The sequence below is a fragment of the Perca fluviatilis genome, chromosome 6 (genome assembly GCF_010015445.1).
Source record: "Perca fluviatilis chromosome 6, GENO_Pfluv_1.0, whole genome shotgun sequence".
NCBI classification, from domain to species: Eukaryota; Metazoa; Chordata; class Actinopteri; order Perciformes; family Percidae; genus Perca; species Perca fluviatilis.
This window is the reverse complement of record NC_053117.1, coordinates 42,818,660-42,835,031: the sequence shown is the minus strand read 5'-3', so window position 1 is coordinate 42,835,031 and position 16,372 is coordinate 42,818,660. Positions and strand designations below refer to the sequence as shown.

Sequence of the window (16,372 nt, the reverse complement as noted above, 5' to 3'; positions counted from 1 at the left end):
AGTAGTGACTTGTTGGTCCACATGAGAACACACACAGGTGAGAAGCCTTATTCTTGCAAATCATGTGGAAAAGATTTCAGACGTAAACATCACCTGGAAATCCACATGAGAATCCACATAGGTGAGAAGCCGTACGTTTGCAAGACCTGCAGGAAAAGATTCTGTGACGGTTCAGGTTTAACGAAGCATATGAGAACCCACAGAGGATAGAATCTAATCTAATATTGATCCTTTGAATTTTGATTATAAGTTCTAGTGGTTCATGGTCAAAACTGACAAGAAACCTCAGAAGTGAGGAGCAAGATTTTTGCAGCAATTGTGGGAAAAGTGACCTGAGGATCAACATAGACAGGAGAAACCATCCAGCTGAAATTCTCGTAGAGACCTGTTGAACTGAATGAAATCCTTTTGCAGTAGTTACATCTCTGATACTGAATGTTAACAAAGATTAGTTGTAAATATCTTAATTTAAAGTTTCTCTTCGTATGACTATTTCTTCTGTTATTAACAGTATTTTCACAGTGAGTGGACAGTAGTGACGGTTAAAGTAAGGATGTGAACTTGTTGGTTTTACCAAATGTTAATTCACAAAGTATCTCAGAATCATTTTTAGTTTAAAGGTTAAAAAGGATTTTAAATCTATGTACCTCAAGTAGTATTTGATACTTCTATATGAAGCCTTCTGCACATTGTGTACACTACCTTTTTGTTTTGTTTTCTGACGAGATTCTGGTCAAATGGCCACGGAGTCCCTGTTGTGCCAACAAGTAATTACTGTCTGCAGGAGCGCCCTATGCCCTGATTAGAACCATCCTCCTACCTTGGAAATGACTTGGTTTAATGAGGGAGGCTTATATTTGATAGATTATAACCCACCCACACCTTTTAACTGTTGATAATATACCTTTTTATTTGAGCAATACAACCCATAAAATACACTTTTCCACTTGTGTTTGAAAGGTTGTTCTGTCTCACAATGAGCTGATTTAATGATGTTGAGAAACGTGATAATATAATGCCCTCCTGGCTACAAGCCTTTGTTTTGTAGAACACTGAATCCCAACCAAGGGTTAGTTACGCTGATGCCAGTGGGGTTGTGGAAAGATCAGAGAGAAGGTTAACTCATTTGATAAAACAATTTAAATTATGATTGGATAGAATATTCCAGCTATGACATGTAAACAATAGAGGTTGCAGTTATGTAGGAGTGAATGAACACTAGAAAGCAAGCGAGCTCAGAAGTTTTATTTTATTAAAATGTATTAATTATTTTATTTCATAATTTTGGCCCTGTGCGATAACACAATGGATTTGAAATTAAATCATCAAGATGATTTGTAGTGCAGACTTTTAGCTTTAATTTGAGGGTATTTACGTCAAAATTGGTTTAGGAATTGCAAACATTTTTATATATAGTCCCCTCATTTCAAGGGACTTAAAATAATTGGACAATTGAGTCAAAAGCTGTTTCATGAGCAGGTGTGGGCTATTCCCTCATTATTTCATCATCAATTAGGCAGATAAAAGGTCTGAAGGTGACTTCAGGTGTGGCATTTTCATTTTGAAGCTGTTTCTGCGAATCCACAACATGTGGTCAAAGGAGCTCTCAATGCAAGTAAAGCAGGCCATCCTTAGGCTGCGAAAAAAGAACAAATCCATCAGAGAGATAGCAGAAACATTAGGAGTGGCCAAATCAACAGTTTGGTACATTCTGAGAAAAAGGGAACGTACTGGTGAGCTCAGCAATACAAAAAGGCCCGGACATCCACAGAAGAGGGCCTGGCAAAGCATCACAAAGGAGGAAACCCAACGTTTGGTGATGTCTATGGGTTCCAGACTTCAGGCAGTCATCGCATCAAAATAAGGGGACTATGTATGAAAATGTGTGTAACTCCTAAACCCTTACTCCAATTTTGATGTACATACTCTCAAATTAAAGCTTAAAGTATGCACTACAATTTCATCTCAATGATTTCTTTTCGTATCCATTGTGTTAGCGCACACATTTCCGAACCTCACTGTAGTAGAAGGATTGCGAACCAAACCAACCTAAACATTTACAATTCAACAAGTATGACAAAATAACAATATCTAATTTTATATAATGAATAATTACACAATTGGGACAGATAGATAGTACTTTATTGTCAACAGCATCCTCCATGCATACTTTGGGAATTGATGAAGGGGTACGTGAGTTCATCTGACAGGACTGTGGGGGGACTTCAGACCAAAAAGGTTGTGAACTAGTGGTAAAGAGTTTTAAACACGTAATCCTTTTGTTCATTAACCCTGATGACAGTGGTTCCCAAACTGGAGGGCTCCAAGTTATAACTAATCAACAACTGGTCCTTATATTTAATAAATACATATCTATTCAATTAAAGGTCTTAGGTCCAATTAATCGTTGACCGTAAAAACATCGGGGTAGACAGCACCTATTGTGTGTTTTCATGTTTGTTTCAGGAGATATGATGCATAATCAGGTTACAGTGGAAAGATAAATGGCCGCCACAAAGCATTATTGCCATGGCTCCATTTCTGAAAATGTTTAGGGCCCCAAACTGTACAAGTCTACCAATTCAATGCTTTTATGAAAACGTGAACATATCACCTGGACTATTCAGTTTATCCCTGTACTGTGTGAGACAAATCTGTTTAATATATCAGATTTAAATTTTTGATTTTACAATAATTAAAGCCTCTGTCCTGTTTGACATGTCCTGAAACATCCCCTGCTTAATCTTTTATTTTACATAACATAAATGGGACCAAACTAGCAGTGGAGACCATAGAGTCATTATGATAATTTTTACTGAGTAATAAATTAAGTGAGAAGTAGGGTCATTTTTTCATAGACTTCTATAAAACAGAATTCTTTTTGGAGCCTGTTGAAAATTAGAGAGAATGCAGCTTTAATGAGCTTCAGCATTGGCTCCACTTTTTAGCTCCCAAAAGCTCCGTCCATTATTTTTTTTACAGTCTATGGTCTCAGGAAAAAGAGACCAAGTGTTCTGTTCTTTTCTCCAATAACCGTAGTATCCTATTTCTTTTGTTGTCTGTCCCTCCAGAGCTCCCACAGCAACATGTCTGTAAGGAGGAGGAGGTTCTCTCTGACCAGCAGCTCACCATGCCAGTTATAACCTCTGTGGTATCAGAAGCAAACAGTGTCCACCAGCTCCTCTCTCACAACTCTCATGAAGCTGAGAGCCAAGATCAGAAAGGAGGCAAGCATGGAGACTCAGGATCAACTAGAAATGCAGAGCCAGAAACAAAGAAGAGACGACGCAAGAGCAGAAGTCACAGCAACAACGTAGACAACACTAACGTGTCAGAGATTCACCCTAATACTCAAACAGGTAAAAAGTCTTTCATATGTGACACATGTGAAAAAGACTTTTAGTGTAATTCAGCATTGCAGACACACCTGAGAATCCACACAGGTGAGAAGTCATATTATTGCAAAACATTTGTAAAAGATTTCAGCCAAAATAGTGGCTTGTTGGTCCAATTGAGAACTCACACAGGTGAGAAGCTGTACATTTACAAGAACTTTTATACTTTGATATATTCTGTGCTATACACTTCGTTACATCCGTCTGTTCTGGTAATTGGTCAGAAACCCCCTGTATATTGTAAATATATCTAGGAAAGCCTTCTAAATCTTCTGAATGCCCTAGGTCTCTGGTTAGTTTTACCTATGGGTAAATGTGGAGCTCCGGGAACTGCTGTTTATCAGCATGTACGAAAGTACATAGAAAATCTGCAAACTTTCCCTTAAATTAACATTACCAGCTAATGCTAGTGCTAGCTAGTTTGGTTGGCAAGATGCTACCGAATTCTGAACAAAACATACTTTTTCGGAGACAAAACTGTTAATGTACACAGTGCCATGGTTAGCATTGCTAAGCGTGTATTTTCATTTCCTGTGCCCGCCATCAGATGGTGCAGCCAAAACACAGGTCTTTCCAATAATTTTTAATGATGGTGCGGTGGGGGCCGCAGTGGGGAAGACAGGAAAAAAAAGCAGCGGGCTTTGGTGGAAAGTTGAGACCGACTCAACTTTGAGAGAAATGCTATCCTGCGCCACGCTGCCGTGGCCTATCATGTAAGCGGAGATCAGACTTGTCAGTCCGTTTTGAGGCAGTGTGAGAACAGGAAACATCACTGCCTCTATCGCTGCCACAAGAAAGTTTTGAAACACTATGAGGGTAAAAAAAGTTATGTTGTTTTCTCCATTAACAGTAGTTTCCTATTTCTTTTGTTGTCTGTCCCTCCAGAGCTCCCACAGCAACATGTCTGTAAGGAGGAGGAGGTTCTCTCTGACCAGCAGCTCTGTATTCAGGAGAGGAACTCCAGTCTGGACCAAGAGGATCCATATCCTCCACAGATTAAAGAGGACCAGAAGGAACTGTGCACCAGTCAGGAGGGAGAGCAGCTTGTACTGAAGCAGGAGACTGATACCTTTATGTTGACTCCTACTTATGAGGAAAGGGACCACAGTGAAGGTCAGACTCTGAACTTCAATCCTGATGATGACACTCTATGTGCAGCAGAGAAGGAGTCTGTAGCCAACATGCCAGTTATTACCTCTGTGGTATCAGAAGCAAACAGTGACCACCAGCTCCTCTCTCACAACTCTCATGAAGTTGAGAGCCAAGATCAGAAAGGAGGCAAGCATGGAGACTCAGGACCAACTAGAAATGCAGAGCAAGAACCAAAGAAGAGACAACGCAGGAGCAGAAGTCACAGCAATAATGTAGACAACACTAACGTGTCAGAGATTCACCCTAAAACTCAAACAGGTAAAAAGTCTTTCATATGTGACACATGTGGGAAAGACTTAAAGTATAATTCACATTTGCAGAGACACCGGAGAATACATACAGGTGAGAAGCCTTATTCTTGTGAAACTTGTGAAAGATTTCAGACGTAAACATAACCTGGAAAATCACATGAGAACCCACACAGGTGAGAAGCCATATGTTTGCAAGTACTGTGGGAAAAGATTCTGTGACCCTTCATCATTAATAAGGCACATGAGAATCCACACAGGTGAGAAGCCGTATTCTTGCAAAACATGTGGAAAAGATTTCAGACATAAGGATGTTTTTAACGTCCACATGAGAACTCACACAGGTGAGAAGCCGTACGTTTGCAAGACCTGCAGGAAAAGATTCTTTGACTCTTCGACTTTAAAAAAGCACGAGAGTTCACACAGTTGAGAAGCCACATTCCTGCAAAACGTGGAAAAGATTTTGGACGTAAGGATGCTTTCAACGTCCACATGAGAACCCACACAGGAGAGAAGTCATACATTTGCATAAACTGGGGGAAAAGATTCTGTGACACTTCAACGTTTAAAAAGCATGTGAAAACTCACAGTTGAGAAGCCATATTATTGCAAAATGTGGAAAAGAGTTTGGGCAAAGTAGTAACTTGTTGTCCCACGTGAAAAGAGCCCACACAGGTGAGAAGCCATACGTTTGAAAGACCTGCAGGAAAAAATTCTATGACGCTTCAGACTTACTAAAGCTACATTGTGTAAGAATTACTCCCATCTAGAGTTGAGATCATATATCACGATCAACTCTCTCTCGCCACGCAGTATTGCAGCTACGGTAGCCTTCACGCTTCAAAAAGCGAAGGTGTACAAAAGGCCGTCTATCAGCCGTCGTTGTTGGAGTTGATGCGTTCTGTTAATACATCCAAATTCATGTCGGAGAGTGGCGTGGACGCGCGCTTCACACCACGAGCGGGCACTCGTGCCACCCGACGGAAAGGAGAGAGAAAGAAAAGGGAGACTGCAGCGGTCCGGAGGATAATTACCTAGTTGGGATTTGGTGTGTGCCTCCAAAGCAGCTCCAATGTTCACTCTTTTTTCTGATGACGCCGGTCTCTCGCTCTTTTCAATGTCCGTTTTCTTTTTCTGGGAGAAGAAGAAGAAGACTCCTGTTCCTTAAAGTAGGATTTTGAATACGTGTGGTCCTCCATGTTTCCTTCTTCAAATTTGCTGGGGCCGGGAAGCTACGATACTCATTAGCAGCATTAGCAGCAGCTGTGAGTCGAAAACGCGAAAGGTAGAGCAGTATAGCCTGTATGTCCCTTACTGGCTAACGTATTTCAAGATGGAGCGTCTACCCCAGTTCATGTAAGTGCAAATGTAAAATTCCAAGCTAATAGGAATACTTGGAATTGATGGTGGTGGTCAATATTCATGAAAAAGGACAAGTTTGTTGATAATGAACAACTACAAACGTTACACACTGCGGCTTTAAGGCAGCACTATGTAACTTTTCCCTCTTCGGTCCCCCTACAGGTTGTCTCATTATCATTATTTAATAATACTCAGCGAGCTTTAGTTTCAATGAGACAACCTGTAGGGGGACCGAAGAGGGAAAAGTTACATAGTGTTGCCTTAATAAGTCTGAAGAGACACAGGGCCCTATCTTGCACAAAGCGCAATTGCCTTTGTACACCGACGCACGTATCATTCCTATTTTGCACCCGACGCACAGCGGACTTTTCCCTCCACAGACGCACGTCGGTAAATTAGGGAATGAACCTGCGCTCCGGGGGACGGTTCAGCAAAAAGAGGAGGCTTGTTCCGGCGCAAATGTTCCCTGGTGCTATTTTGCAGTTTCAGAAAACAATTCCGCCACAGACCAGGAAATACCTGGTCTAAAGTCAGTGGTGCGTTATTCAGATGCTATTTTAGGGGGGTATGCTTGGACGTAATGACCTATTTTTACACAACATTTCCATGAATTATGATGTGTTGATGACATAAATGAGAAAATATTAGAGGAGTTAAGGAGATGTGATGTTGAGCTACATGTACCGATGCCACTTTACCCAAATGCCCCAGCAGCAGTACCACGGGAGAGGAGAGACAGAAGAGCTGCATCGTCTATAGTGAGGTAATCTCTGTCTAATGTTAGACTACATTGCAAAAATATCACCATGCATTCATAACCTCCTGATTCAGTGAGAGTGAGCTCAAAACATTGCAAAGTATGTTTTTGTGACATTTCTTAATTTACATTTTGTCAAAAAGAAAAATCAATAGCAAAAGTCGGTCTCCTTGGCTGTGAACCGCTCCTGGCGTGCGCCCATGGATGTATTAAGAGCGTGCACCAGGCAAATCTGGCATTATAATAGCAATCCACCATGGAACAAGCGTGCCTGGTTTTTAAAGGGAATGTGAGATAATGCTCTGATTGGTTTATTGCACGTTACGCCCAAACCACCCCTATGAGTAATGTAGCTACTTCAGACCAACCCATTTTAGATTTGCGTCGGGCGCAAGAGTCATTTATCCCGCCGGTATCATAGCAACAGCGCTCGAGATCCGCCCACAAAGCTACTTGCGTTTGGCGTTTGATACTTACAGTGGGGAGAACAAGTATTTGATACACTGCCAATTTTGCAGGTTTTTCCACTTACAAAGCGTGTAGAAGTCTGTAATTTTTATCATAGGTACTCTTCAACTGTGAGATACGGAATCTAAAACAAAAATCCAGAAAATCACATTGCATGATTTTTAAGGAATTAATTTGCATTTTATTGCATGACATAAGTACATCAGAAAAGCAGAACTTCATATTTGGTACAGAAACATTTGTTTGCAATTACAGAGATCATACGTTTCCTGTAGTTCTTGACCAGGTTTGCACACACTGCAGCAGGGATTTTGGCCCACTCCTCCATACAGACCTTCTCCAGATCCTTCAAGTTTCGGGGCTGTCACTGGGCAATACGGACTTTCAGCTTCCTCCAAAGATTTTCTATTGGGTTCAGGTCTGGAGACTGGCTAGGCCACTCCAGGACCTTGATATGCTTCTTACAAAGCCACTCCTTAGTTGCCCTGGCTGTGTGTTTTGGGTCGTTGTCATGCTGGAAGACCCAGCCACAACCCATCTTCAATGCTCTTACTGAGGGAAGGAGTTTGTTGGCCAAGATCTCGCGATACATGGCCCCATCCATCCTCCCCTCAATACGGTGCAGTCGTCCTGTCCCCTTTGCAGAAAAGCATCCCCAAAGAATGATGTTTCCACCTCCATGCTTCACGGTTGGGATGGTGTTTTTGAGGTTGTACTCATCTTTCTTCTTCCTCCAAACACGGCGAGTGAAGCTTAGACCAAAAAGCTCTATTTTTGTCTCATCAGACCACACAAGCTTCTCCCATTCCTCCTCTGGATCATCCAGATGGTCATTGGCAAACTTCAGATGGGCCTGGACATGCGCTGGCTTGAGCAGGGGGACCTTGCGTGCTCTGCAGGATTTTAATCCATGACAGCATAGTGTGTTAATAATGGTTTTCTTTGAGACTGTAGTCCCAGCTCTCTTCAGGTCATTGACCAGGTCCTGCCATGTAGTTCTGGGCTGATCCCTCACCTTCCTCATGATCATTGATGCCCCAGGAGGTGAGATCTTGTATGGTGCCCCAGACCGAGGGAGATTGACCATCATCTTGAACTTCTTCCATTTTCTAATAATTGCGCCAACAGTTGTTGCCTTCTCACCAAGCTGCTTGCCTATTGTCCTGTAGCCCAACCCAGTCTTGTGCAGGTCTACAATTGTATCCCTGATGTCCTCTCTGGTCTTGGCCATTGTGGAGAGGTTGGAGTCTGTTTGATTGATTGTGTGGACAGGTGTCTTTTATACAGGTAACAAGTTCAAACAGGTGCAGTTAATACAGGTAATGAGTGGAGAACAGGAGGGCTTCTTAAAGAAAAACTAACAGGTCTGTGAGAGCCAGAATTCTTACTGGTTGGCAGGTGATCAAATACTTATGTCATGCAATAAAATGCTAATTAATTATTTAAAAATCATACAATTTGATTTTCTGGATTTTTGTTTATTTCCATCTCTCACAGTTGAAGTGTACCTATGATAAAAATTACAGACCTCTACATGCTTTGTAAGTAGGAAAACCTGCAAAATCGGCAGTGTATCAAATACTTGTTCTCCCCACTGTACGTTTCTGATCGTTAAAATAGGGCCCACAGAATTTTTTCCTGCAGGTCTTGTGTGTTAGTGTTGCTTTAAGGCATATGAGAACCCACAGAGGGTAGAATCTGATCTAATATTGATCCTTTGAATTTTGATTATAAAGTTCTAGTGGTTCATGGTCAAAACTGACAAGAACCCTCAGAAGTGAGGAGCAACATTTTTGCAGCAATTGTGGGAAAAGTGACCTGAGGATCAACATAGACAGGAGAAACCATCGAGCTGAAACTCTCGTAGAGACCTGTTGAACTGAATGAAATACTTTTACAGTAGTTACATCTCTGACACTGAATGTTAAATATTTTGAGCAAAGATGAGATGTAAATATCTTAATGTAAAGTTTCTCTTCGTATGACTATTACTTCTGTTATCTCCCAAATCAAGGGAGAATGTGAGTTTCACAGTGAGTGGACAGTAGTGGCTGTTAAAGTAATGATGTGAACTTGATGGTTGTATTTGCTATTTCAGAATCACTTTTAGTTTAAAGTTTAACAAGAACTTTAAATCCATGTACTTTGATTAGTATTTGATAGCTCTATATGAAGCCTCCTGAACATTTTTGCAGGAAGTCAGGGTCACATTCAGTCCCGACTTAATGTAGCAACAGATTTTTTTGAACTGAAACGGGGGTGCATTGAACACCCTGCTGTGTGCGCTCTGCCTTTTTATTACCACGAGTTTACAGGGAAGTCTCTGCTGATTGGCTATCACCTGGGACGCAGCCAATAAACCAGAGACACGCCCATTAAACCAGAGAAAACAGAACTCAACGCCCGTTGCACACGTTTCACACCGTTCCGAGGAAACGTGTCGTTCAACCAGGTACCGCAGCAACAAGTTGCACACCGATTTGAGATTGAAGATAAGTTTTACAATTCTGAGTGACTGACATCAGTTTTTATTAAAGTATAAGAATGTTTAAGTGCCTTTTGACTATTTGTATACACTAGTTCCGAGAGATGCTTAGCACTTGTTGGCCCTTTTGCCTTCACTCTGCGGTCCAGCTCACCCCAAACCATCTCGATTGGGTTCAGGTCCGGTGACTGTGGAGGCCAGGTCATCTGGCGCAGCACTCCATCTCTCCTTCTTGGTCAAATAGCCCTTACACAGCCTGGAGGTGTGTTTGGGGTCATTGTCCTTTTGAAAAATAAATGATGGTCCAACTAAACGCAAACCGGATGGGATGGCATGTCGCTGCAGGATGCTGTGGTAGCCATGCTGGTTCAGTATGCCTTCAATTTTGAATAAATCCCCAACAGTGTCACCAGCAAAGCACCCCCACACCATCACACCTCCTCCTCCATGCTTCACGGTGGGAACCAGGCATGTAGAATCCATCCGTTCACCTTTTCTGCGTCGCACAAAGACACGGCGGTTGGAACCAAAGATCTCAAATTTGGACTCATCAGACCAAAGCACAGATTTCCACTGGTCTAATGTCCATTCCTTGTGTTTCTTGGCCCAAACAAATCTCTTCTGCTTGTTGCCTCTCCTTAGCAGTGGTTTCCTAGCAGCTACTTGACCATGAAGGCCTGATTCGCGCAGTTGTTCTAGAGATGTGTCTGCTGCTAGAACTCTGTGTGGCATTCATCTGGTCTCTAATCTGAGCTGCTGTTAACTTGCGATTTCTGAGGCTGGTGACTCGGATGAACTTATCCTCAGCAGCAGAGGTGACTCTTGGTCTTCCTTTCCTGGGGCGGTCCTCATGTGAGCCAGTTTCGTTGTAGCGCTTGATGTTTTTTGCGACTGCACTTGGGGATTCACAGTTTTCGCAATTTTCCAGACTGACCTTCATTTGTTAAAGTAATGATGGCCACTCGTTTCTCTTTACTTAGCTGATTGGTTCTTGCCATAATATGAATTCTAACAGTTGTCCAATAGGGCTGTCGGCTGTGTATCAACCTGACTTCTGCACAACACAACTGATGGTCCCAACCCCATTAATAAGGGAAACAATTCCACTAATTAACCCTGACAAGGCACATCTGTGAAGTGAAAACCATTTCAGGTGACTACCTCATGAAGCTCATTGAGAGAACACCAAGGGTTTGCAGCGCTATCAAAAAAGCAAAGGGTGGCTACTTTGAAGAATCCAAAATATAAGACATGTTTTCAGTTATTTCACACTTTTTTGTTAAGTACATAATTCCATATGTGTTCATTCATAGTTTTGATGCCTTCAGTGAGAATCTACAATGTAAATAGTCATGAAAATAAAGACGCATTGAATGAGAAGGTGTGTCCAAACTTTTGGCCTGTACTATATATATATATATATATATATATATATATATATATATATATATATATATATATATTATTTAATTTTTTATATATATATATAACCTTTTTTATTGTTTTTGATTCATCTAAGGATGTTTTTTTGTTCTTTTTTGTTTCTCACAGACATGACTTTACCAAGAGGCATGTGTTGCTGTCCAGTTTGCTTAAAGGACTACGTGGCGCTATCAAACCACCTGCAGCGGGCCCACGGTGTCCACAATGTGGAGGAGCGAAAGATATTGCTAAATTTGGCGACCAGACGTGTGAACGTCCGGAATGAGGCTTGTCCAGTCTTGGGCTGTAGCTACCACAGCACGAGACTGGACAAGCATCTGAGGGATGGCCACCGGGAGCTGACCAGGGACGAGGTGGAGGTCAACCTGGACATGGCGAGAAGGACCAAGTCCATCTCCCTCCTCACTGCTTTGAGGAGAACTAATCCGACCGTCAGCATGTCGACAGGGCTCGACCTTGAGGTAAATTAATGTCTTTAATTCTCTTTAATGTTTTATGTGAAGCACTTATAAATACCTTGTCACTGAAATGGGCCATATATATATGAATTTGCATGCAGGAAGAAAACGAGGGCGACCAAATGGAGGTGCCAGGGGAGGCGGAGGAAGATGCCCCACAATGCCCAGACCCCAGCTCCATCCACAGCAAGGTGGAGGTCAAACGCCTGTCGGCACGCCTCCAGCTGGTGGAGAGAGAGCTAATGAACATGCGGAGCAAAAGCCAGAGGCTGGCCAAGAGGCTCCGTCGCAGCCAGGCAATGGCATCTGCCAGGGTGAGTTGGGATTGCTTGAAGTTTAGAAATACACCATTGAGTGTCAAAATAATGCTAATTATTCTTTCTTTATTTGATGCCCAAAGACAGGAGACGCCAGCAGCTACGAGGAAGGAGATGGGGATAAAGAGGATGAGGTAGAGCACGAGGAGCAGCCTGCGCAGCTGACACCTCAGCAGCTGCTCACTTCTCAGCTGCTCACCCCTCAGCTGCTCACCCCTCAGCTGCACACCCCTCAGCTGCACACCCCTCAGCTGCTCACCCCTCAGCTGCTCACCCCTCAGCTGCTCACCCCTCAGCTGCTCACCCCTCAGCACACCCCTCAGCTGCACACCCCTCAGCCTCAGCAGCATCTTCCTCCTCCTCAACACACACAGGAGCAGCTAGCCCCTTTTGGGAAGCAGCCTCCGTTCCTGTTGCTGGACCAGCAGGAAATGGAGCAGGAGCCAGGAACAAACCTGAAAAACCTCCTCCAGGGCAGCGGACGTAGCCCTGGAATGAGGAACCTGAAATTCCCTCCTTCAATTGGTAAGAAAGAAAAGTAGGACACATACATACAAAACACATACAAAAAAAAAAAAAATTGAATTGAACATATATATGTGTGTTTTAAGATTCTACCTCAATGTTAAATGTTACTGAGATCATTTTAAATGTGTGTTCACAGAAAACTACCTCCTACCTTGATGGCATCCAAAAGTAAGTGTGACTTTCCATATGAATTATTGTGAAGTGGTTATGACACACACCTGATGTGAACAGTGACTAACTCAAAGCCTATGTTTCTGCAGATACACAGCCCACCTCCACTCTGTAGGCAAGACCATCACAACGGCACATTTCTACCTGAGGAATATACAGCAGTTCCTCAAATACTTCCGGGAAACCCTGCCTGCCCAGTCTCACCTGACTGCGATGGATGTGGTGAGCATGCTGCGCACCGTCACAAAGTGCCTCACAGACACAACCAGGAACGTTGTCCTGCACCAGCTGGCAGTGAAAAGCCACAAGAAGGCCAGGATAATATCCTGCGAGGACCTGAAGCGGTGCCAGCAGGGGGCCAAACTGAGGATCCCAGAGCTGCTGGGTAGTGTGCATCCCTCCTTCCAAAATAGTGAAAATAGTCCATCTCCAACGGAAGCCTGCCGTGCATAGTGATGTGTCTTTGTGTGTGTTTATCTTCTCTTCCGTGTGCTGAAATACTTTTGTCTTCTCTCCTTTCAGACGCCCTGGAGGAGAACCACACGCCGTCGCTGCGGTACCGTTTTTATGGCTACTTTGCGGCCTTCACAGCCTCCATTTACGGCTATCGCCCAGCGGTACTCAGTAACCTCCGGGTTAGCGAGGTTGAGGAGGCCGCAGAGGCGCACAAGCCTGGCGACGAGGGTTTTGTGATCTCGGTAAGTATTAAAATCTCGACTTGTGTCCTGTTGTCATCACTGCTTGTGAGTCTGTTGTTTTTGTTAATGTTTCCTCTGAAAGAGTCCATTTTCTGTGTATTGCAGATCAGGGAACACAAGACTAACAAGTGGTTTGGGGCGGCGCAGATCTTCTTGGAGAACGATGAGTTTCACTGGCTGGTTCGGTGGCTGCAGCTGCGGGCGGCCAGCAGGCCACCCAACCAGCTGGTCTTCTTCACGGCTGGGAGGGGCCCATGCAAGAACTTCTTGCACCACCTGCAGGTAGCGTGGGTGGAGATGGGCCTTAAAGGGTCCCCCAACTTCACCGACCTGAGGACCCGCTGTGTCTGCTCATGTGAGTTCTCCTCAGTCACTCATCCGTTCATGCTGGATTCCATTAAACCTCTGCTGGCTTAACCAACAGTAGCAATCTTTTCTCTTCTACTGTTTTAAGCCCAAGAACAACCTGCCTGCCGAGCAGCGGAAGATGGTGGCCACATTTATGTGCCTCAGCACGGCCACAGCTGACCGCTTCTACGCCCTCAGCCTGAACGTGGCCCAGGAGAGGGCGTTAATGGCGAGGCTGCAAAGTGTAAGTAAAACTCTAAGATATGTACTTTAAAGACTCAGTCCATTTATGTCTGTTACACCAGACCTCACTCTGTGTTTTGTTTTTGTGTTTCCTCAACAGAGACCAGAGAAGGCCCTCAGGATGAGCCAGTACGGCAGGCTGATGGTGGTGCTGACTGCACTCGAGGCTCAACCCCCCCCCTGTCAAAGAAGATTTCAGAGAGGGCGACAAGGGCAGCGTATCGGGGGGCACAAAAAAGACTTGCAGCCCAGCAGCCCTAGACACACAGGCATACTCACTCACTTTTTATTAGATGGTCTATTTTAGTTAAGATTCATTTTGTTTTATTAAATGTTCCATTTTAGTAGATGTTAAGATTCATTTTGTTTTATTAAATGTTTCACTTTAGTAGATGTTAAGATTAATTTTCTTTTAGTGTGTTTTCAAATGTTCAATTTTGATATGTGTTTAATACAAGTTCCTTTTTATTTAAAATGACAAAACTATAATACTGAGCACGCTTAGCCTAAATATGAAGCCAGGAACACCAAATTGGTCAGGTATTCTCAACACAGGCCCACCTTTGAGTTTGAAAAGGTTCAAAGTATCTGGCTTTATTAAAATACATAGATATCCAGGGCAATACTTAACATAGAGTGAATGGGAACGTCATTTCTTTTAGGAACAGACTATGGAGCTGGAACCAGGTTGTTTAGTAGAGCACTCTCGACTATACAACGTATCCAAATTTCATAGTCATAACTCATTTCAACTTTTTTTTAATGGGGACCAGAAAACCTCACATGTTAATAACTTCATTTTTCAAAACTGAAATGAGTATGGCATTTGTCATACTTATGACAGGGAACTCAGGGTCCCCAGTGTCCCTGCTGCCATGGCAGTTTATTGTCCAAAGGTCAGTAGTAAACTAGCCCCATGATAAGATTTGTAAATGATCTTTGATCATGAAAGTTCAGTATGTGGTCACGCTGGCCTAGACTGGTCGCACACCCTGTGTGAATCTCGTTCAGATTGGAGATAATAATAATAATAATAATAATAATAAATTGAATTTATATAGCGCTTTTCATAGACTCAAAGTCGCTTTACAGGGCAGTATAGATTCTTATAAAAACAGAATAAAACAAAACGAACAAAACGAACAAAACAAAACAAGATTCAGATGAAAAGGGAGGGGGGGCGGGGGGCTACGGATAGGCAGAGGTGAAGAGATTTTGATTTGATTTGATTAGACTTTATTGTCCACCTTAGTGGAAATTTGTCTTCGACTTCTCCGACATCAATGACTACGTTTACATGCAGCCAATAACCCGTTCAAAACCGGAATATTAGCAATAACCCGGTCGCGCACGGCCATGAAAACACCGGCAAAAACCCGAATATGCTCATATTCGGGTTTTTAAAAACCCGAATATGTTACCTGGGTTACCCCTTTTCTAACCCGAAAGTTTGGTCATGTAAACGCGTATCGGCCTATCCCCATCAAAAGGAACATTGATTTGTGTTCTGCGCATGTTCTATTCGCAAGGAATCTTGGTCTTTTGAGTAGAGGAACTTCTTGTATGCGCCAGAAAACATAGTTATAATAATAATTATATACTATAATAATATAGTTATATATATGTCAATGCAGAAAACCTGCGCGCAGTATACCGGAAGTAAACAAGAAGTAGATGTAAACATGGCGAGACGCAGCACAGCACCACACTTTTGGAGCGAGGAGGAAACCAATTTCTTTATTAGTGTGGTGAAAACCATGAATATAATGTCTTTATTAGTGTGGTGAAAACCATGAATATAATGTCTTTTGTTGACGGCATAAAGTACCGAGATAGTGAGATTTATAAGAAGGTGACCGAGAAGTTATTGCGTCTTAAGGTTGTCCGTAGGCTACGTCCAGACGCTAACCGTGCGTTGCCGTTTACGTCGGGATATCGCCATTTGATTACAAATGCCATGTAGGAGTAACTCTCTCTGCTCACCATGTAAACGGGTTATTCCGAATGTTTCAGAAACCCGAATAGTGACCTTAACCCGACCATAACCCGAAAATTGACAGCTTGTAAACGTAGTCAATGACACCAATATAAAATTACATTAAAATACACACAGTTAACAGTACAACTCTAATACCATCAACATGCAACAACAGGAATGGAAAATAATGCAGACAATTAAGATAAGGTAGGTTTCGATCTACAGTTAACACATTTAACTTTTTAAGTTAAGTTCATGTATGGCATGGGGAATAAAAGATCTCTTATAAATGTTCCGACTCGCCCTTGGAACCCTGAATCT

At 42.7% G+C, this 16,372-nt stretch overlaps 2 protein-coding genes across 2 annotated transcripts in view; both read left to right on the top strand.

Annotated features, from left to right (window-relative positions):
• Positions 1 to 12,627, top strand: part of LOC120561115 — a 31,938-nt gene extending 19,311 nt beyond the window's left edge. Inside the window, exons 4-8 of the mRNA XM_039804065.1 lie at positions 3,072 to 3,359; positions 4,281 to 4,805; positions 11,419 to 11,771; positions 11,870 to 12,082; positions 12,169 to 12,627. Coding sequence (XP_039659999.1) covers positions 3,072 to 3,359; positions 4,281 to 4,805; positions 11,419 to 11,771; positions 11,870 to 12,082; positions 12,169 to 12,627 — 1,838 coding nt within the window. The remainder of the gene's footprint in view (positions 1 to 3,071; positions 3,360 to 4,280; positions 4,806 to 11,418; positions 11,772 to 11,869; positions 12,083 to 12,168) is intronic.
• Positions 12,387 to 15,158, top strand: LOC120560237. Its single transcript, XM_039802518.1, has 7 exons — positions 12,387 to 12,610; positions 12,750 to 12,781; positions 12,874 to 13,169; positions 13,307 to 13,482; positions 13,588 to 13,837; positions 13,937 to 14,074; positions 14,174 to 15,158. The coding sequence occupies exons 3-6, from the start codon at positions 12,998 to 13,000 to the stop codon at positions 14,008 to 14,010; spliced, it is 672 nt and encodes a 223-aa protein (XP_039658452.1). The 5' UTR covers positions 12,387 to 12,610; positions 12,750 to 12,781; positions 12,874 to 12,997; the 3' UTR covers positions 14,011 to 14,074; positions 14,174 to 15,158.
• Positions 15,159 to 16,372: the final 1,214 nt, after the last annotated feature.